Source organism: Myotis brandtii, unplaced genomic scaffold (assembly GCF_000412655.1).
Source record: "Myotis brandtii unplaced genomic scaffold, ASM41265v1 scaffold892, whole genome shotgun sequence".
Lineage (NCBI taxonomy): Eukaryota > Metazoa > Chordata > Mammalia > Chiroptera > Vespertilionidae > Myotis > Myotis brandtii.
Window position 1 is genome coordinate 883,705 of NW_005371656.1, and position 22,057 is coordinate 905,761.

At 57.1% G+C, this 22,057-nt stretch overlaps 1 protein-coding gene across 9 annotated transcripts; it reads right to left on the minus strand.

The window, feature by feature from the left end:
• Positions 1-1,094: 1,094 nt before the first annotated feature.
• Positions 1,095-21,841, minus strand: TNKS1BP1 (tankyrase 1 binding protein 1, 182kDa). 9 transcript variants are annotated; one of them, XM_014532432.1, is made up of 12 exons: positions 21,740-21,837; positions 21,313-21,421; positions 19,638-20,271; positions 18,109-18,178; positions 14,133-15,557; positions 10,029-12,175; positions 3,890-4,265; positions 3,473-3,632; positions 3,243-3,379; positions 2,403-2,560; positions 2,005-2,077; positions 1,095-1,540 (listed from the first exon to the last, which is right to left on the minus strand). In XM_014532432.1, exons 2-11 carry the CDS (start codon positions 21,404-21,406, stop codon positions 2,017-2,019), a joined length of 5,262 nt encoding a protein of 1,753 aa, XP_014387918.1. In that variant the 5' UTR covers positions 21,407-21,421; positions 21,740-21,837; the 3' UTR covers positions 1,095-1,540; positions 2,005-2,016. The 9 variants fall into 9 exon arrangements, with proteins under 9 accessions (XP_014387918.1, XP_005885156.1, XP_014387917.1 ...); XM_005885094.2 differs by having other exon boundaries at positions 3,482-3,635; XM_014532431.1 differs by having other exon boundaries at positions 3,473-3,635.
• Between the last annotated feature and the right edge of the window lie 216 nt (positions 21,842-22,057).

Below are 22,057 nucleotides of genomic sequence, written 5' to 3' on the forward strand. Positions count from 1 at the left end.
CCCCCACCCACTCACCAGATCTGGCTCTGCCTTCCCTGGAAGTGGGCCCGTCTCTTCTCCCTCCCAGCAGAGCCCAGGCACTGGGACCAGCCCAGGCTCCATTTGCCCCACTAATGAGTCTTAAGTGTTTGGCTTGAGTTCCTGCCAGCGCTACGCCTACAGGGGAGGGTGGTGGGAGAGAACAGAACAAAGCTCCTGCCAACTCAACTCTGCTGGGCCCTGAGAAGGCTGCCACAAGGGCGGCATGGCAGACCCACCGAGATGCAGTCAGGCACCCATTTGAAGCCCCCTGCCTCTTTCCCCTCCACTTCAGGGGTTTTCCCAAAATGCAGGTTCCTGGCTCACCTACGGCATTGGAATTGTGGGGTGGGCCCAGGAATGCACATTTTAGTAAGCACCCCAGTACTGTGATGCACAGTGAAGGGTAAGAACCCAGAATTACAGAGAGTTAGGCTTTGAGACAGTAGGATGCCAAGAGCCAGGCGCTTGGGTGGGGAAGGCCAGAATCGAAGAGACATCCTAGAATGCATGGGCTGAAAGGCTAAAAGGACCCTTTATAGAAACCAACCCACTGGTGAGAAGGGTGAATTGTCACCAATATCCAGTTTTCTTCTCTCTATCTGGCCACAGATTTAAACCACATTTTCCATGACCCCTGTAATTAGCAGGGGTCATGAACTGAATTCTGGCCAATGGAATGTGGGTCTCCTACAGCATGCTCTCTCCATTGGATGCTGTGCAGGGCTCCAAGGCCTCTGCAGATATCTGGCTGAGCCACAACAGGGAAGGAGTCTGGGCTCGGAATGACTTTAAGGCAGTGTCCTCCCCACCAATCTTCCTGGACTGAGCAATTTATTTATGGAAAATAAACCTTTGTATGTTAAGCTACTGAGATTTTGGGGTTGTTGGAATCAGCAATCAGCCTTTTAGAACCAATACACCCATCTCAGGTACACCAAGCCCAGGAGTGCAAGGGTAGTGACACTTAATAGCAGAGTGAGCTCCTGGTGGGTCAGGGCTAGAACCAGCATTTCCCACCTACAGCCTTGGATAGGGTTACGGGGCACCATGACCACACACCACAACTGGGCAGCACCAATTCCAAAAAAACTTTATTGTTTCAGTGGTAAAATGTTATTGGTCTCTATGGGGCACCTGGCAGGGCAGAGGGAGACCTGGGGTGGGGCTGGGTTCCATCCATTACAAAATCAAAGGCTTTTATAAAAAATGTTATAAATTGGTATCAAAACAAAACCCAAGGGAGGCTGGAGGAGGAAGCAGAGGGGGAGGTGGGTACACGGAGGGAGGACCAGAACCTTGGACCACTAATGACGGAATCCAGGCCGGGAGGGAAGGTGTGGAGGGAAGTTGGGAAGGTGATACAAAGTGCATAAATGTGCCTCCCCAGACGCTCCTCAGACAGAGGCAGAGGGGGACAGAGGCTACAGCCTGGGACATGGGGGAGAAGGGGCTCCAGCCATCTCCTCGCCAGGGACCCCACAGGAACGGGCATTGCTTGAGACTGCCAGATGGGAAGGACCTGCACCGGGAGGGAAGAGAAGAGCTCATGGGAGCCGACCGTGGCGGGTAGAGATGCTTCAGCTTCCTTCCCTGCCCATCGCGGCTCTCCCCACACAGCCTAGTTATAAGGAAGGTCCCTGGTGAGTGCCCTGGGGTCCCAGACCAGAAGGGCTGTGGAGCACATCAGGACAGCCACAGGGCCCGGGGACCATCCTTGGCCCAGGGAGGAAGGCTGGGATAGAAGCCCTCCTTGTCCATCAAAGGCCAGATGACAACACTTTGTTCTTTGGGCAAAACTGAGGGGAAGCCAAGGGACCCCCCCAAATCTCTGGAACTTGGTTCCATCTGCCTGTTTTCAGCCTGGCAGAGAAAGGGGAATGGAGAGCAAAGGGGAACCTCCCGCATCCTCCAGGGCATCCCCTGCTCACGCTGAACCCCATTCCCTAACCCCAGCCAGGCCCAAGCCCAGGGACCTGCCCTCACCTCAGTGACTTCTCAGACCTTCTTCTTCTTCAGCTTCAGGGCTTGTAGCCAACTGGGCGATGATCCTTCTGACCTAGAAGGCAGAAGGCAAAGGTCACAAAGCAACCGGAGGAAAGCTGAACAGAATGAGGAGAGGCTGGAATGAAAACCCCCACCCCAGTGAGAAGAGGCAGCCCAGGGCCTGGCTGCAGACAGGAACTCTGCCACCAACTTAATACAAGGCTGGAATGAAAACCCCCACCCCAGTCAGAAGAGGCAGCCCAGGGCTGGCTGCAGACAGGAACTCTGCCACCAACTTAATACAGTTAATTTGGGGCTCGTCGACCTCCGCCCCGAGCTTCGGTCTTCCTCTACGTAAAGTGGGGTTTCAGTCAATGCCCCGAGTTCAGGTCACCCACCCTGAGGATTTCTCTGGCTTCGGAGGTAAGGCGAGGGGCTTCCCCAGCCCTGGGACCTTGCAGGACTTGGAGCGCTGGAACGCAGACTCCTTCTGGCTCGACTTGCTGTCCACCAGCTCCCCCTCCTCAGCCGAGCGGTTCCGGGGGCGCAGCTTGGCCTGAGAGACAAGTCCAGTGCAGACAGATGTCAGCGGGACAGGCAAGAGCACTGAGAGAAGGGCAGGCAGTCCCCACAGTCAGGCTCAAACCCCTCTGCAGTCCTTTTACCCAGATGGGTGGGAAGTCACTTAACGACAAACTTCCCTGAGCTGAGCTCTGCCTTCCACAGCAGCCCCCCAAAGAGATACTGTTGAGTTCAGGCGAACTCAGCTGGACAAAGCCAGTGGTGACGTCCAGCTTTTGCTCTCTGTTCCCTCTGCCTGCAAGGCCTCCCAGCAACTCCTATGCAAGCCAAAGCTAAAAGCAAATGCTACAGGAGGCCTTCCCAATCTACCCTCCTACCCGCCAGCACCCCACTGTTATGAAATAACTTCCCTCTTTGAACAGGCCCAGCCCTTACCTGCACCTTCCTATGACCCCTAAATTTCTCCATTCACCACAACTACGGACATGGCTGTGTCCCCCACTACCCCATGAGGTTCTGGGACATGGAACAGCCTTGTTCCTCCTTCCATCACACTTAGCACACAGCGAGCGCAGGGTCAGGCAGGGCCCTCCGTGGAGAGCAGAATGAGAGGAGGAATGGGCAAGAGATGGGGGAATGAACAGATGATGGAGAGAAGGAAGGCTGGGTTCAAGGGGCCAGCGGCTGGATGTGTTTGCTGAGTAACTGAATGGTACCTTCAGGGCTGACGGGCTCAGGCCAGGGAAGAGGTTGACTTTCAGCCCCTTGGTGCCCAAGGACATCCGTGTCCTGCGGTTCTGAGGCTCCTCCACCACTTCCTCGTCTGAAGACGGCACCCGAGAAGCTCGTGGCTCTGCAAGGGCCCAAGGAGGGCTCAGCAGAGAGCAACCCCAGGCCCCCACCCCCCGGCTCACCCCCACATCGACACAGACATCAAAGAACTCACTGGCCCTACCCGTAGAGTCCTGGAACAGGCGTGCATCCGAGTCTGCCGCCTCTGACAGCCCCAGGGTACCGCCGGGCCGGATGGCCGGGGCCCGGTGCCCACGCTTGCGCCCCAAGCTGGCACGGCTTCGATACACGGCGCTGTCGAGGATCTCGGTGTCCTGCTTGGGACAACGGCAACACCACTGCCATCGCCGTCCCGTGGTCCTGCCCCATCCCAGGTGAACCCTTCAAAGCAGCCGCTGTGAGCAGATCCCTGTTCGTGTGACTCACCCCCACCCTTCACCCCCCACCCACTCTGCCTCCTGGATTGAGACGGCTCAGGGCTCTGAGCCGCTGGAGGAGCCCCAGGGACCAGGCTCTGGCTCTCCCTGCCCCCAATAGCCCATCCACTGCCCTGGGCTCAGCCTCCACTGACCTCGATGAAGGAGAAGTCCTGACTGGGAGAGCTGGGGGAAGGGCCTTGGGAGGGTCGCCGAGGGGGGTACATCAGACCCTGCTCGCCCAGCCCGGCCCCGGCAGGGCTCCAGGTGCCGTCCACCTCTTCTGTCCGGCTGGCTTCACCATCAGGCTGGGGCCTCCAGGAGGGCAGACGGTCCCTGCGGGGCTCCAGGGGTTCCCCTCGATCGGCACCTGCCGTCGTTTCTTCCTCTTCCAACAGGGTCCTCAGGCCCGAAGCAGAAGCTGCTGACTCCCTCCGGGCCGCTGCCTTGGAGCTGCTGACGGCCAGCATCTCCTCCAGCAGGCCCTGGGAGGCGGAGGGTGGAGAGCGGGCCAGGCAGCCACTGCTGGGGCTACAAAGGAGCCGGACCAGAGAACAAGGTCACTGTGCGGCCACATCCCCCTCCCCCAAAGCCCCTTCACAGGTTCTGTCTCCCCTCTCCTTCCCGAAGGGCACGGTCAAGACCACACACAACACAGCACAGAAGGGATGAGTGGGCCAGTCTGGCAGGTTCAGATCCTGGGTCCTCCACTTAAGAGACTTTAGGCGAGTCCCTTCACCTACAAAAGCTTCTAACTTTACAGTGCTGTCGGGGGAATGAAATGAGAACCTGAAGCACAAGCCCACCGCCTGGCACTCAGCGTGTGCCCGATGAACAGCAGCTATTGCTACTACTGCCTTCCATGTGGTCAAGCTGTCTCAGTGTCCCTCCCAGGGGCACCTGCTTGGGCACACACTCGCCTGGGGATGAGCCACACAGCCTCTTCAGTGCCCCTGCCCATGTCACCTCTCCCTGTGCCCGTCTCACAGAACATGCCAGGCCCTGCAGGCTGCTGTGTATCTGGACACACTGTTCCCTCGCCCGCCACAGGGAAAGCTTCCCCCACGACCCCTCCACTCACTCTCCCTGCAGCTTAATTCCTCCGCCGAGGCTGGCCTGCTCCCCTCCCCGAGCCGCCACCCTTCCTTGGCCCTGCAAGCCCAGGGCTCCACCTGGGCCAGCCCCTGCCTCAGAGGCTGAGGCTTTGTCCCCACTGCCAGTCTGTGAGCAGCGCAAGGGCAAGGATGAGGCTGCTTTTGCCTTTGTTCCCTCTGCCCCTGGCCCAGCCTGGTCAGGAGCAGAACTAAGCAAATGTTTGCTGAGTGCAGCAGCTTGCATCTCAATGTAGCTTAGGTGTCTTCTGCCTGCTGCTCCCTCAAAACACAACACAAGCACATATGCACAGCACACGTGCACTCTCACCACCTCACACAAGAGCTCGTGTGTTGTCCAGCTGCCACCCCACACACACAGACACCCCGACCCACTCGCAGCACACTTCAGGCAGGATGGTGTGCACGTCGTCTGTCACTCCTGCCAGCAGAGCCACACCAACATGCACACACACACTCACACCATGCACACTCACACCATGCACACGCACACTATGCACACGCACACTCACACCATGCACACGCACATTCACACCATGCACATGCACACACTCACACCATGCACACGCATGGCAAAGGCTGGTGGGAGCCAGGTCTTGAGTTCCCCAGGGCCTGGAGGGGTGGAGAGTGAGGCAGGTGATTCAGTACCAAGACCGAAGCGGGAGGGCTGGAAAGGATGTGTGTCAGTCTGTCCTTCCACAAGCTGCTGACAGATGGAAATTGAAGCAGTCTGGCGGGGAGGGAGGCGGAGGAGGCCGCAGCAGAAGTGCAGCAGCCTGGATGGGGGCCAAAGCCAGCTCACCCTGCTGCTTCAAATCAGGAGGCTGGGGTAGGAGGGGGTGGCAACAGCACCCCTCCCAGCCTGAAGAGGCCCTGCCCCAAGCTCTCCAGGGTGGGGCAGAGAGCAGGCTAAGGAAGAGCCGAGAGGATGTGAAACAGTGACGGGTGAATGGAAAGATCCACATGCAGCCCTGGCTGGTGTGGCTCAGTTGGTTGGGCGTCGTCCTGTGCACTGAAAGGTTGCTAGTTCAAGTCCCGGTCAGGGCATATGCCTCGGTTGCAGGCTCGATCCCCGGAAGGCAGCCAATAGATGTTTTGCTCTCACATTGCTGTTTCTCTCCCTCTCCCTTCCTCTCTCTCTCTAAAAACCAATCATTTTTAAAAAAGGAAAACCCACATCCAGAGCGAGACCTGGCCCCACACCAGGCGGGCAGAGGGCAGCCCTGGGGGAGGCCCTGGGAGGGGGGGCGGGGACGCTGGGGAATGCAGTATGACCATCCCCCCGGCCTGTCTAAACCCCAGAGAAGGCGTGTGGCTGGCACAAGGACCTGCTCCTCATCTCCAGAGAAGCTTCCTCCCTCGTGAGCACCCAGAGAACCTCTAACCTGAGCCCCTTCCTGGCAGGCAATGCAGACAGGCTGTGCTGAGCACGGCCACTCCAGGGCACATTTGGGTTCCATCCCCTACTGTGCCTGTGGCCTTGGCAGTGTTACCGACCTGCTCTGAGCCTCAGTGTCTTCGTCTGTAAAATGGGGATAACGGAAGTACTAGACTTTGCTGGGTTTGTTGGCAGAAATGTGTGCCCAGCACATAGCTAACATTTGATACATTTTTAGGATAAGCATCATCATCCTCAACACAGGTTCCTGGCCTCAGGACTTGGCTCATCTTGTACCCTCTATACCAGCGGTTCTCAACCTGTGGGTCGCAACCCCTTTGGGGGTCGAACGACCCTTTCACAGGGGTCGCCTAAGACCATTGGAAAACACATATATAATTACATATTGTTTTTGTGATTAATCACTATGCTTTAATTATGTTCAATTTGTAACAATGAAAATACATCCTGTATATCAGATATTTACATGACGATGCATAACAGTAGCAAAATTACAGTTATGAAGTAGCAACGAAAATAATTTTATGGTTGGGGGTCACCACAACATGAGGAACTGTATTAAAGGGTCACGGCATTAGGAAGGTTGAGAACCACTGCTCTATACTCTTTGCCCCATTGGGATGCTGAGTCTCCTGAGGGCTGGACCCACCCGCACTCCAGGTGCAAACCCAGGAATGGTATGTAGTACGTAGATCTGCAAAAAGGGCACCTGAGACTGCAGGTTTCTAAAGGTTCAGGGGGAGGGGCAGGAGATGACCAGGAGGCCAGAGAGGGTAGGGGGCGATGCACCAGCTCTTGAGGGACCCAGGAGCACCACTCCCCCTAGGACAAGGTGGCCCTGGACACAGAGGAGGGGCCGAGCAGTCTCCCCATCCCCACCCCGACACCGGTCTTGTCATGTCAGTTTGCCAGGCAGCATTCCAGCCAATGACCGGTGTGGGGGAACCTTTGTCCCACACAGGAATGGTGACAAAAAATGTCCCCAATGGCCTCACTTTATGGGCACATCCATCCAAATCTGCAAAACAGGTACAACCACAGGTAGCAGGCACTTTCCCAGTGCTTACCATGTGCCAGACAGATCTACCACTTCGCCCATGTGAACGCCAACGACCCGGTGAGCACTGGGAGTAAATCACTCCCGGTTCACAGCCGAGGAATCGGAGGCGCTGAGAAGGAACTCACCCACGGTCACAGAGATGGTAACAGAATCAAGACCCGAACCTGGCAGATGGGCCCAAGGCCTACTCTGAACTACCCTCCAGGACTTCTCACTACCATGGGAACCTCCAATTTTTCCTTTAAAGAGTAACTTTCCAGAGCGTAGAATTTCTCTAAACCAGCTGCTCAGAACTCACGAGGCCCTTGGCTACTAGTGAAGTTTGGGAAACATTGTGTTAGAACAGTGATTTTCAACCTTTTTCACCTCATGGGACACATAAACTAATTACTAAAATTTTGCAGCACACCGGAAATATATATTTTTTGCCAATCTGGAAAAAAAAAAAAAAAAGGGTAGAGCCCTGGCCAGTGTTGCCCTGTGGTTAGAGAATCAGTCTGAGCACTAAAGGGTTTCGGTTTCAATTCCCGGTCAAGGGTGTGTACCTGGGTTGCAGGGCCGATCCCCAGGACAGTCGGGGTGCATGAGGAAGGCAAGCAATCTATGTGTCTCTCTCACATAGATGTTTCTCTCTCTCTCTATCTCTATCTCTCTCCTCTCTTCCCCTCCCTCTCTCTCTTTTACTCTCTAAAAAAAAAAAAAAGGAAAAAATATCCTTGGGTGAGGATTAAAAAAACACATAAACACACACACACAAAAAATAGGTATAATGTTGATTCATTCACACTGGACGGCTATTGTTGTGTTGGCTATTGTCACTTTTTATCTGACAATCTAAAGGGAAAGAGGTCAGTGCCCCTAGAGTCAGGCATTGCATGTTTTAAAAATTCCTGCGGTGAAAACTGCCATTAGAGAAAGGTAAACATGCTCCTTACTCTTCGGCTTTAATGGGTTGGTGCTTGCTAATACACACGCACTCACTCTAAGTGTCCGGGATGGCCACAGAGTCCCCAGCATTTTCCAAACTTGTAACAGCCACACATCCTGTGATGGAGACCAAAGCTCAGACAGCTGAGGACCCCTGCTTCTCTGCCACTAACCTCCTGGTCCCCAACCCAGTCCCCTCACCAGCTCCCACCAGGCCAGCCTCTCCCTCCATCCGAAACAAAGGGGAAGATATTCCCTCTTTCCCTTCTTAAGAGCCACCACTGGAGGGGAAAGGTGGAGGGTGGTGGCCCCACTGCTTCGTAGTCTGAGTCCCGAACGCGGTGGCCGCACCTGACGTAGAGACGTAGGAAAGACACACTCTGACTCTGTGACCTTAACACCCCTATTCTCCTGCGAAGTGGAGGGGCACTAATCCCTGCTTCACCTGCAGCTGTGAAGGTCAGTGAGGTCAGGTGTGCAGCAGGGCCCTTGGGGACTGCAGAGTCCTGAGTCCCCAGAAGAGAAATCAGAGCAGCCACAGGCGCCCACATGCCGCAGCACCAGGAATGCTGAGGCTCCGAGTCCCACATCAGAGAGAGGCTCAGAGATGTCCAGGACCCAGGAGCCCTGGACTCCTAGTCCCGTGCACTCGCCCCATCCCTCCTCCCCACGCTCCTCCAACTCCCTCTATAGCCTCAGCCCCCTGAGCATCAGCCTGGCCCGTGCTCTGTCCTTTCCTCTCCCCCTCCTCCTCCTCAGTCCCTAATGCCTTCCCAACCCTTCAAACACCTCCCCCATTCCCTCTAGACCCTTCCCGGTCCCTCCTGCCCCCCTCCCACTACCATCAGCCCCACACCTCCCTTCCCTTCCTACATGGCTGGTGAGAAGCTCCAGGGTTGGGAAAGGTCAAACATTCTACTGTCAAGACAAGGAATCCAAATCTCAGTAGATGGAAATGTTAACAAAGAGGTTAACAAAGAGATGCAATGTGTTGGGGTGGGGGGTGGGGGAACATGGGGAGACCTGGATAGAAGGTGAAGAGAGTAGCCAAAGAATACATATGCACAGCCCATGGACACAGACAACAGAGTGGTGAAGCCAAGGGAGGGGTGGCGGAGCTGGGTGGAGATGGGCAAAGGAGGGGAGAGAGAAGGGGGACATCTGTAAATGTCAAGAAGATAATTAAAAAGAGATGCAATGCCTTTTTGCACTCTTTCCTGATGGAAAATCACCTCAGTTGGCTTTAGAACATAAAAGTTCCTGAGACAGACTGTGGCTGGCTCACAAAACTACCAACGTGTTGCGTGCCAAAGTTCTTGTTCAGCCACTTTGCAGGGAGGCCAAGGTCATGTGGCCAGGAGTCAGGCCCCAATGCCCTTTGGGTTCTTAAATTATTGCTTCTTCGGGGCCTTAAAATGGGGCAGACAAGAAGCACCACGTTCCTAACCTCCTGAGAGACAATGTGCCACTGTCCACCTCACTCCAGACCTGGAGTGGCCAAGGCCAAGAAGACAGAGTCCTTCCTATGCCCACGAAAGCACTGTGGTCCTGGCCCAGGAGCACCTGTGACTAGAGCTGAGAGGCCTGGGGAACAATCACTGTGCTCAGCGGGAGTCTCCAGAGGTGGGCGCGTACCATTTCCTCCAGCAGTCACACTATGACGTCACCAAGGAAGCTTAAAGCGTGGGCTGCACGAGTAGTAACACCTCCAACATCACAGTCACCATTCGGACAGGTTGCAATTTTTCAGGCATCCGGCACACGTCCCCTCACACACCGGGATGGTGTCCCCTTACCTGGCTCCAAAGCCGGGGGTTTCTCCCATCTCCATTCCGGGGTCTTCAGGGCAGGTCTCCAAGGAAAGCGAGGAGTCATCTTCGCCCTGGGTCTCTGGTCCACTCGTCTCGCCAACCCCCAGCTCCCTGGCCTCCATGGGGTCTGGGTCTCTGGCCTCCTGGCCAGGGCACAAGATGCCAGTGTCCCTGAGGCCGAGCTCTTGGCACTGGCTAACTTCTCCCACCCCATGCTCCCTGGCTTCACTCGGAGTCCCAGAGAGCTCCACATTCCGGAGCCCCAGGTCGTGGGTCCAGTCCATCTGTCCCACTCCACATCCTCGCGGCTCCCGAGAACCGCCAGTCTCTAGGTCACATGGCACCTCCAAATTCCTCAGGCCCAGACTGTCACCCCAGTCCACCTGGCCCACCCCACGCTCCCTGGAGCTGCTATCTGGCCCCACGGCCATGTTCCTGAGCCCCAGGTCCGGTGTCCAGCTTGCCTGTCCCACTCCACGCTCCCTTGATTTAAGGAAGTCTCCGGCCTCCACACCTGACCAGTTGGTCTGCCCCACGCCACTCTCTCTGGCCTGGCTGTGGCCTTCTGCCTGCCCCACCCCAGCCAAATCTCTGCCCCTCACCCCGACATCAGAAGTCCAGTCCTTCTCCCCAACTCCCATCTCCCTGGGCTCCTCAGAACCCCCAGCCTCCAAACGGCTAGCCAGGTCCACATCTCTCAACCGCAGGTTATCCGACCAGCCGGTCTGTCCCACGGCATCCTCCCTGGCCTCACTCGAGACGCCAGAACCCACACAACTGGACACTTCCAAGTTCCTGAGGCCCAGCTGGTCAGTCCAGTCCACGGGCCCAGTTGAGGTCTTCTCAGGAGACGCAAAGTGGCCACCTCCCATCTTGCCAGAAGGACTCAGGCCAGCACCACCCACTCGGTCATGGCCAATGATCCCAAAATGATGGCTCCTCTTGGTAGCCTCCATGCAGAAGTCACCACTCCAGTCTCGCTGCCCTGGGCTGAAGGCCGCCTCTGGCTGGGAGACCACACCGAGGCTGAAGTCGCCAGCCCAGCCTCGCTGCCCCACTTCCCTGTCTTCCGGGTCGGCATCTCCTGGGCTCTGGTCCCCTGCCTGCTGTCTTCCGTGCAGCCCTTCAATCTCCTGGCTGGCACTGCTGTCCTGCCAGCTGCTCTGGGCTCTCGGTCCCCGTGCTCCGTCCTGGTTCTGGGGGCTGCTGGGGCTGAACAAGCCCCCCAACTCTCTCTCCTCTGGCTGGTCTGGGTCCCCGCTGGCCTCGCCCAGGCCATCTCCTCCACTCAGAGTCTTCTCAAACTCCTCATCCTGCTGTTGGGCTTCCTCAGGACTGAAGGCGGTGCTCCGGGCTCTCACCCCGAAGCCTCGGTCCTGGGGGCTGAGGGTCGTGGCACTGCCACGGCTGCTGTAGTCCCTCATCCAGGCACTCTTCCCAAAATCCAGGTCCGGCTGCTCAGCACCCTGGCTGCCAAAGATGCCAAGCGACGAATCTCTCTTCCCAAACTCCTGGTCCTGCTCGTCGGCATCCTGGCTGCTGTACTTGCCCAGGTGGTCCTTCTTCCTCACTTCCTCCACTTCCTGGCTGGCATAAGCCCCCAAAGAATCTCTCTTCCCAAACTCCCAGCCCTGAAGGCTCGCGTCCTGACTGCTGTAAGAACCCAGCACATCCCTCTTCCCGAATTCCTGGTCCTGGAGTTCCACATCCCGGCTGGAGTAAGTGCCCTGGGAATCCCTCTTTCTGAACTCCCAGTCCTGAACATCCGGCTCCTGGCTCTGCTGAGTGCCAAGCGGGGCTGGCTTTCCAATCACCCGGTCCTGGGCTGGGAGCCCCCCGCTCCCATGCGGGCTGCCGACCTCCACCTCCTCATGGACCTCCACCTCCTCATGGCCAACGATGCCACACCTGCTGGCCCACTCCCTGGCGCTCCCTTCCCCTGCTCCTTGCCCACTCTTGCTGGACCAGTTCCTCTCTCCAAGGCCTGGGTCCCCTCTAGGGCTCACACCCCTAAGGCCATAGTCCTGAGAAGTGTCTTGGGACCAGCTGGAAGGGCTAAAACTGCTGGACTGTGTATCTGCTGCAATCCCAAATTCACTCTGCAGATCTTTCTGGGCCCAGCCGAGGAGTCCCTGGGAATCAGAAAAGAGAAACAAAGAAACAATACTGAGAGTCGATCCAGAATGGGAGTCAGCACTGTCTGGTGCCCGAGTGAGCGAGCGCCACACTTGGGCAACAAAAAGCCTGGGTTTGTATCCCAGTTGTGTGACCTTGAGCAAATCACTTAACCACTCTGGGCCTCATGGTCCTCATCCTTAAACAGGGATAACTCCTACTGCATGGGTGGTTAGGGAGGATTAAACAAGATCATTTAAGCCAAGTACTCTGCATAGCACTGGCTCGCAAAGAGCACTCAGCAATGGGTACTCAATCGATGACCCTGGGTCATGTTTACAGCCCTTGGGCAACACTTGGCCAACAGCCAGGAGATAGGCAGCCAGGCTTGGTGGGTCTTCACAGAGTGTGGGGCACACTTTCTTTATGAAAGGACAAGACTCAAAGCCCCTTCACAACCTCCTTTCCACAGCAAGATTCCACCGCCACCCCAGCCCGTCTAGTCCTATGAGTTCCCAGCCCTCCTGCCCTCAGGAAAGCACCCACTGCCCGGCCTCCCCAGGAAGACCTCCCAGCCCTCCCTCACCCCGGCCCCGGGGGAGACAGGAGGGACAGCCTGACCAGGCAAAACTCCCAGCCAGGGCTCCACACCCGAACTCCCTGACTCACTCCTGAGGGCGGGTGAGCCCTGGCCTCAGGGCTGTGCAGCCGGCCGGCCTCATCCCGCAAGGCAGCGTTGGCCAACAGCCTCTCCAAGACAGACATGGTGTGCTCCCCATCCCCAAGCTGGGCCATGGCCCCTGCCCCCAGCACCCACCCCAGGCAGCTGGGTAGGCAGGGCTGGGCACTCCCCTTCGCCCGGACCTGTCGGGCGGCAGGCGGCTCTGGCTCTGGGCTCACCCTGGCCCTACTCCCTCTAGAGCAGCTGCAGCTCTGGTGGCCCCGCCCAGAAGCCAGTTGAGTCACCCACATCCCGGGACAGACACACCTACTGCAGGAACGAGCTGGGTCTTAACTCCTTCCTGCTCCTCCTCTGCCACCAGCTCCCTCAAAAGGCCCCTGGCTCCTCCTCCCTTTCAGTCCTGCCCCTGCCAGCCCAGGCTGGGCTAGAAAAATACATTTCAAAAGCCACCTGGACTCCAGCCCTTAAAATGACAGGAAATGTGGAAGGAGAAAGGGCACTGGGCCCAAGCCCAGCCATCAACTCGCTGGGTAATCTTGCACAAGGCTCGCCGGCTCTGGACCTCGGCTGCCTGTCTACAAGGCAGGTCTTGAGCTCAATGGCAATAACTCTGAGCCCAGCCGAGGAGTCCCTGGGAATCAAAAGGAGAGAAACAAACTCATGATGTACTAAGTACTCATGATGAGCCAGGTGCCACTGTCAGTACTTTATAGGTATCATAGCTCCTTTAGTCTTTGCAATGACCCTATTAGGTAGAGTTCATGACTGTTATTCCCATTTTACAGCTGCACAAACTGAGGCACAGGCAGGACAGTAACTTGCTCAAGGTCACACCTGGGCAAATAACAGAGCCAGGAGATGAACCCAGGCCATCTGGTTCCAGCACCCACGCTCTAAGTGGCCACACTCCGTTGCCTTTCACAATACTAGTCCTAATAAAGGTTTGAACGCTCAGTATGTGCCAAGCTCAGAGCGTGTTCCACATCTCACTTTACCTGCAGTACAACCCTAATGTTATTATGAAAGGACTCTGACATTTGGAGGTTAGGGCACATTCCCAAAGCCACTCAGCTAGTGGATGCTGGAACTGGTACACACTCTGAACTCTAAGCACCATCCCTAGCCCCGGCCAACAGCTTTGCCAGACTGCACAGCTGTGAGGGACACGTCCATAGGTGCCTTGCTCATAGCTGTACCCCAAGCTCTAGACAAAGTCCACTCAGAAAGAGCGAAGCCCATTGAAGCCCTGGCTTCCATCCCGAGGCCCCCGCCCGCCCTGTGCCCGTCCTCACCTCGGAGCAGGCACTTGGGGTCTGTGTGCCCTTCAGCTCAGGTCCAGCTCCCCGCCGTGCACTGCCAGCATTGGGGGGTGGCGAAGCCAGGAGGGCATCCAGCCAGCGGGAGCTGCTTTCAGGACCTGCAGGCTCGGGGGACGCCCTACAGGGGTCCTGAGCCTCTGTCCTGGGTTGGGTAGTCACAGCCCGGGCCAGGGTCACAGCCTCCTCCTCAGCAGGCAGTGCCTTCCCAGGGCCAGGGGTGTCAGCAAAGAGGACACAGGGCTGGTCAGGGGGTGCTGGCTGCTGCTGCCCCAGGACCGGCTCCAGGACAGGCAGGGCGGCCTCCCTGGTGGCCAGAGGGAGTGGGGACTCTTGTCCGGCCAGGGGCTCCTGCTCCTCACACCTCTCCTCTGCCTGCAGCAAGGCCGGTTCAGGTGGGCCCCCTGTTGTTGGCAGAGGCTTGAGGGGATCAGCTGGGGATGGAGGCTGACTCTCCCCATCACCCTTTTGGTTTGGGGAGATGCCCGAATCATCTGTCTGCACCCCAGAACCAGGCCTTCCTGGTCCCTCTGGAGCTGACCAGACCCCTCGCCCCGGCTGGAACGCTCCCTCCCCACTGGATGCAGCCAAGTCACCAGCCGCAGTGGCCCCAGCCTCCGCAGCCACAGCCTCAGCCTCCACAGCTGCAGCCTCTGCAGCTGCAGCCTCAGCCTCTGCGGCCTCACTGGCTTCAGTGATGGGGGAGGGAGGCGGGGAGTCCAGCCGCCACACCCCTAGACCCGAAGGCCGAGTGGGGAAGGTCCATTCAAAGGACTGTGACAAGCTCCAGTTGGACTCTGTCCCACACCCAAAGGGACGCTCCAGGGCCGACTGGCCCCCCTGGGTTTGGAGCAGGTCAGCCAGCGAGCCCCCCAGCTTCTGTTCTTGGTCAGGCAGCCGGAGCACACCTTCAGAAAATCGGCGCTGACCCAGGCCGGTGGGGCGGAGCTCTGCGTCACCCCTGGCCACCTCCTCACCAGATGGGAACGTCCGATCAGGATCAAGCAACTCACCCCCCTCCATCGGGGGCCGGGGTGAGGTGGCTGGAAGCTGCTCTGGGCTGTGGCTCTCCGAGACCTTTTCCACGGGAGGGCTACTGGGTCTGGGGGCATCTGGGGCTCCCAAAGCAGGGAGCCCTGGGCTAGGGGCATAGCAGGCACCCTCATCTGGCAGGACCACAACTGGGGACGCTGGGGTCGCAGGGAGGCAGGGAGAAGGCCCAGAAGCTGCGGGGCTCTGGACCTCTGGAGGATGAGAGTGGCGGGGAGAGCGCTGGAGGGGTGAGTGAAGTTGGGGAGACCCAGGGGCTGGGCCTGAGACTTCAGCAGGGAGGCCTGGGCTGGTGAACCCTCCATTCTCTGCGGTGGGACCTGGACTTGAGGGGACCCAGGGCTTGGAAACCTGCAAGAGAAAGGTTGAGAGCTATCACGCACCTTCAGGTAGGTGGAGGAGACCCCTGCCAACCCCATATAGACCACGGGTCAGCTGCTTTTTCACCTCTCACTCCACAGACAGGAGAAAACTGGGGGCCTCTCAGGACAGCTGGGAAAGGCCCCAAGTATTAGGACTTCCTAAGGTTCTCTGCCCCCTCCTTGAGACCCTCTCCCCAGAAAACACACACAGCCCTACTCACACAGTATGACCCCACCACTTCAGGTGGTTCACACACTCCCACCCACCTATCCCAACGCTCGTCAAAGGATCTCCTAAGAGTCCATGGTTCATGGTCAAGAACACTGGCTTTATAAAGGGAAAAGGAAATTTGGAAATCTGACCATCCAGGCATGTGGGGGTTCTGCTTCAGAGCAGGACTCCAAGCCCAGGGCAGCTCCCAGGAGCAGCTCAGGGGATGTGGAGCTGCCCACCCTGCTCAGTGCACCCCCAGGTCCCAGCGCTGCCGACGGAAGCAGGCAGGCCTCGGGCTTCAGGCACGGAGTCACCCGCACTGCCTCTCGTAAGCTGCAGGCCCTTCCATATGGTGGTCACTTGACTTCTCTGAGCCTCAGCCTCCCCTTCTGTCCATTAGGGCTGGTGGCAACAATGTCCCCCTCACAGACTTAGGAGAGGAGTAAGTAAGATTCGTGCACGTGGCCTCTCGGGACAGGACTTATAAAGAGCGGATGCTGTGGGATGATGGGGCAATGCTTTCAAACTTCAGACATCTCCCATCCTCTCTCAGTTGCCGACCTTGCTTCCCTGAGAATACAGAGGCCACGGCATGGCACGCCCACACCCTGCTACCAGACGGGATCCCAGATAGTGAACTGTCCTTGCTCAGGGCTAAGGCCAACCCCTCCCCTCTCCCCTGCGTCACTGATTTTTTCCTCCGCTCCTGGATCATTTTCATCAGCACAAACTGCTCTGACTTCTTCCACCCTAAAAAGAAGAAAAACACTCTTGCCCTCACCTCTCTCTCTAGCTACCGCTCACTTTCTTGAACACCTTGTCTACGTTTACTGTAGCCCCAAACAGGCTGCTTCCTGCACCTTGCCACCTAACTGCTCTGGTCAAGGTCACGATGTTTCCTTGTAGCTAAGTCCCATTCTCAGTGCACCTTCCTTGACCTGCGGGCAGCATCTGCCAGCTGACCCACCCTCCTCTCCCCCCCCCCCCCCCCCCCCCCCCCCCCCCGCATTGTTCACAGTTTTTATGGCCTGACACGCCTTGCAAGACCAGTTTCCTCTTCATTCCCCCACCTTGTCCCACAAGCTTCTTTTAGCCTTGTGGAGCAACAAATCCACAGGGGGTGTTTCTGGTATCCAGGTGTTCTCCTCCCGCCCCTTCTCCCACCTTCCTCCTCCCATCATGGAAGCTGGCTTCCTACAGCCTCCATGACTCCACCCTCGCCAGCTTTCCTCCCATCTGGCAGCTGCTCCATCCTCTCCTCCGTCCTCTCCTCAGCTGGGCTGGGCTGGGCCTCAGTCCTCTTCCCTCCAGAGGCTCACCCACTCCCCTGGAGCTCCAGACTCAAATAGCCCACTGCCCACTCGACATGTCCACGTGGATGTCGAAAAGACATCTCAAACTCAACTAATCCAGAAGCAAACTCCTCCCATCTCCTCCCATCCCGCTTCACCCTTCAAGTCCCCTCTCACTAAATGGTAACCTGGTCCTTCCGGTTGCTAAGGCCAAAAGCCCTGGCGCCATCCTTGATTCTGTGTGCACGCTCTCTCTATCTGCCGTCAATCTATCTGCAAACCCTGTGCCCAAACTGACTTTCAAATTCCACCCAGAGTGACCACTTCTCACCATCTCACCACAGGCTACCTCCAGGGTCCATCACCTCACCCCCGGATTACTCAAACAGCCCCCAGCTGGCCCCCGCTGCTGCTCTTAGCTCCCTGCAACCAAGAGGGCACGGTGACTCTTTACAACTCTCCTCCAAACCCCTCACTCAGGCCAAGGTCCTCCCAGTGGCCTGCGAGTTTCCAGGCAATCAGTCATCACCTCTCAATCCTCACTGCCACCCCGCTGCTCCCCTCTCGCTGCGACCCGGACAGCCTGGCTTCCTTGCCAGGAAGGTACTGAGTCCTTCCAGGAGAGCACTCGAGTCAGACAATTCAGAGCCTGCCTCAGCCCCTGGGTAAGTTACTTAACCTCGGTGAGCCTCTCATGTGTGACTAACAGGGCCCACTAGCTGCAGTGATCACAAGGATTAAGCCAGTCAACCTTCCTGGCACATGCCCAGCACACAGTAGGTGCGTGACTGACGGCAGTTACGATGGATAATTATTCTTATAACGAGCAGCCTCATGGCCTGAACCACACTGGATCAAGAGCACTGGCCTGGGAGTCAAGAAACCTGAGTCCCGGGGCCAGCCCCTGGGCAAATCACCTCCTCCATGACCCTCAGTGCCCCATCGGAACCAGAAAGAGATAGAGCAGATGACCACAGGTGACCCTTCCAGCTTAAAATTACTATGAGTCCAAGTCATAACGGAGGGTAACTCACGTCAGTAGGTGGCTCAGAGCTGGCCGGCTGAGCCAGGTCCCCATTGAAGGCCCGGTCCAAAGGGGGGTTCCTGGGAGGGAGAAAGACAGGAAATGTAGGCACAGTATTAAGAAGCCCGTGACAGATGAAAAAGGGGACAGAGCTATGTTAAGAGTCTGCCTAAGTGACTTTAGCAGCACCCAAAGTTAACCGCCCCAGGCATTTCTTCCTGAGCCCTGCCTGGGACCACAGGGGACAGAGAAGCTATCCAGTTTCTATAGTGAAAATGGCCCAGGGGGTAGTGCCTATTCCCTACCTCTATACCCAGGGTTAAACTCCACTAGTCCCTTTAGAAAAACCATCCTGGAAGCCCACACTCCCCAGTGATTCCCTAAAAGATCACCCTCCTTCCCCTAGCCCCTAAGGGGTTAATGTTCTCCTCCGGCCAGGGAGCGTACAGCTGGCCTGGCTGCCCTGCCAATACTTCTAGAAGGAGCGAGCACAGGGGGAGGGAGGGGGGCAGAGTGATTTTCCAAGGTTGAAGTTGTTCCTCTGAAGCTCTGCTTGGAGCCAGGGAGGGGAGGATAGAGGGCTGAACCCAGCCTGGGAGCCCTGGCCTGGGACAGAGAAGGGTTAATCCAGAGCCCTGCCCTCCAGGTACTTTCAGGTGAGAAAAGGGCTGGGCTGGAGGGCAGGGTAGGGCAGAGGTCTTCAGCTTTGGGCTCAGCCCCAACCACAGCAGCCCTGCCCTTCGCAGCAGCAGGAAGGGGAGGGGAGCCTCTGGGCCCCGCAGAGCCACCAAGGGCCCAGGGGGCCAACAGTGCCTCAAGCAGGCGCTCCCTGTCCTGGGGATGGCACTTGAGATCCCTCGGCCTCTTCCTCCAAGCCCCTGTGCCCACCACCCCAAGAGGCACCTCCTGGCCAGCCTTCTCTGCACTGGCAGAACTCTGGAGAAGGGTATTACACGCAACAGTCTCCAGCCCGGCCGTAATCTCTGCTCAGACACCAGCTGGCCTGGTATCAAGGTGTGTTCACATCTTATCTCTCCCATCAGACTCCTGCAGGCAGACCGTGCCCTTCTCATCATACACCAGCACCTCCTGGTACACTGCTCCGTACACGGTAGGAGCCAGCAGCCAAGAGCACGTGTGCTTTGGAAATAGACATGAATTCAAACCTCAGCTCTGTCTTAGTTGCTGAGGAACCATGGGAAGTCACTTTTGAATCTCAGTTGCCTCATCTCTAACATTAATATTCCCTTCACTAAACACAATGGCTGTGGATTAAATGAGGCAAAGTTCAGCTCTTGGCATTAAAAAGAAACTTCCATACTGTGCACCTGAACTCTCCATAAATGCCCATCAACCCTAAAGAAAATTATAACTGTAAGGAGAATCTAGTCATAACACCGTCTGCTGGCGAAAGCTTTGTAACTTAGCCCGGGGCCTGCCTGCACTCACAGCACACAACGGACCTAACAGTGAAGGTCACAGTCCCAGATGGGGCCACCTACTTCATCCTCCAGAACGCAACAGCCTCCCGCCCCTCACCTCTCCTCGGGGGTCTGGCTGTGCTCTTCAGGGCACTCTGTGGGAGACTTCGCAGGCCCCTCCTGGGACCATTCCCTGGAGAGGGTCCCACCATCCTCATCCACAGGACCAGTAGCCACACCATAGGTCCTGGGGCCGTATTTTGAGCTACCATCGTGGTTAAAGGTGAGGCGGGAGCCCCAGAGGCGGTCAGAGCTGGTGGGGACCTCCTTCCGCGGCTGCTCCATCTTGGCCAGAATCTCTTCCACTGTGGTGGCTGCAAAGCGCTCAGAGGCTGGACGGAAGGGGGCGGGGGCCTTCCGCACACCCCCTGGGGCAGCACATCGAGCCGGGGGTGTCAACGGAGGCATCTCTTCTTTCCCAGCCTCCTCTTTCCCAGCCTCTTGAGTGGCTTCTCCTCCAGTAGACGTCTCGGCCGGCGGTCTTGGTGCAAAGGGAAGGGGACGCCTGCTGCCACCATAGGGCTGGGGTCCTGCCAGCATGTTCATCTTCCGGGCAGAAGGCAGCTCAGCCAGAGGACCCCGGGGTGGCCGCGGCCCAACAGACACCAGCAGGCTGGGCTTGGCAGGCAGGGCTGGCTTGGCAGGCAGGGCCCGGGGTTTGGGCTTGACAGGAGGTTTGGCCCGAGGGTCACCTACCAAAAGGAAAGGGTTGGTTGGGGAGGCTGTCAGAAGAACCAGGATGTAGACTTCTTCATCTCCTCCCTATTAACTCAAAATGTTGACAACCTTCAAGGCACAAGCCACATGTCACCTCTTCCATGAAGCCTTCCTTGGTTTACCATACCTATCCCAGAAGCACCTTCTGTCTCCAAATTCTCAAAATGTTTATTCAATCCTTCCTGGAAGCTAAAGCTATTTAAGGGTCCAGCTGACACCTTATTTGTCCCTGTACCCTACTCTGCATCTAACACGTTCTTATTGAATGAATGAATGAATGAATGAATGAATGAGAAAAAGACTCAATAAACAAATGCTACCTACCCATAATCGAGCCCTCAGCCCAACATTTCTCCAATCTAGTCCGGTCCTCTTACATGACACTCTACCCTCCTACCATCCACAGCAAACCTTTTATCCCAGCTGAGTCTCCCTACTCTGCCTCCTGGCTGTACCTCCCCAGGACACACCCAGGCCACCTCCCCAGGTGTGTGATGAGGAATGCAAACTTATTATTGACCTAACCCACCCAGAAATAAATCTGCCGCAGGAAAAGAAAACAAGATTAGGAACCTACCTTCTATATAAGGCATTCCAAAGCCAAATAAAAGACCTTGGGATTACTCATTGCCACGGCCCTCCTAACAGAAACCTCTATCATCCACTCATTCGGCTCAGCCTAAGAAAGGAGTCTAGACAGGAGCCAGGAGGCCTGGGTTCAAATCCCTATAGGTACACGTCATTTCTCATCTAGGCCCCCGCCTCCTCCTCGCAAAACACTCACATCATTTGGAAGGTTAGCTTGTTCTTATCTGCTGTAGATCTAAGACCTCTAACTGTTCTAAAGGGTCTTACCAGGAACTGAGAACCTTTCAAACTCATCCTGCCCTCCTCCCTCCCACCTCAACAGAATCATCACTCCCCCACCCCTTCCAGGACAGAATGCGGGCTCAGCCTCCACCCCTCTCACTGCCCTCCCGGCCACCCGGCTCCACCCTGCACCCACAGGCACCTACCTGGCTCAGAGCCAGCAGATACCAGCTCCTCCTCCATCTCCCGGGGTGGTGGGGAAGCCATGGCTGTGCCTTCCCTGAGAACAGACACTTTCATCACATTCGGCAGAACCTGCATGAGAATTGAGAAGCGGAGGGTGTGAATAGGGGCAGCCAAAGACCTGGGAAATAAGAGGGAGAAGGCGAGAGGGTTGGGCGTTGGCAGTAGGCTTGGCCAAGGGAAGCCTGCTACTTCTAGCAGAGGCAGAGTGTGGGACAGGAAGAGGGAACTTCAGAGCGGGTGGGAGGTCAAGGGAGGTCCCCAGCAGTCTATCCTCAATTCTTCCCAGATCACTCTCTAACTCTGGTCTTCTAACCACAAAGTCCTGGAGCTTCAGGGAGCTACCTACTCTTCCCTCCCCTGCTGAGCTCTCCGAGACACCCCACTTACTATTCCCAGGGCCCCCCTTGGGTGCAGCAGCCCGCTCGAGGTATCTACTCAGGGGCAAAGCAAGAAGGCCCCAGAGTCTGAAGCCTCTTCGTGAATCACTTCAGGGGAGACGGGAAAAACCCGCTCCTCCCCGACCTGGGGCTCCACCCCACAGCCTGCCTTCCCTTTCCCGCTCACCCTCCTTCCCTCCCTCCCTCCTGCAGCTGGGAGTGGTTCCCTCTCCCCCCTTCCTCCTCCTCCATCCACATCCCTGCCCCAATCCCGCCTCCCTCAGAGCCGTCTCATCCAAACACGGAAAAATAAGGAATAAGAAGTAAA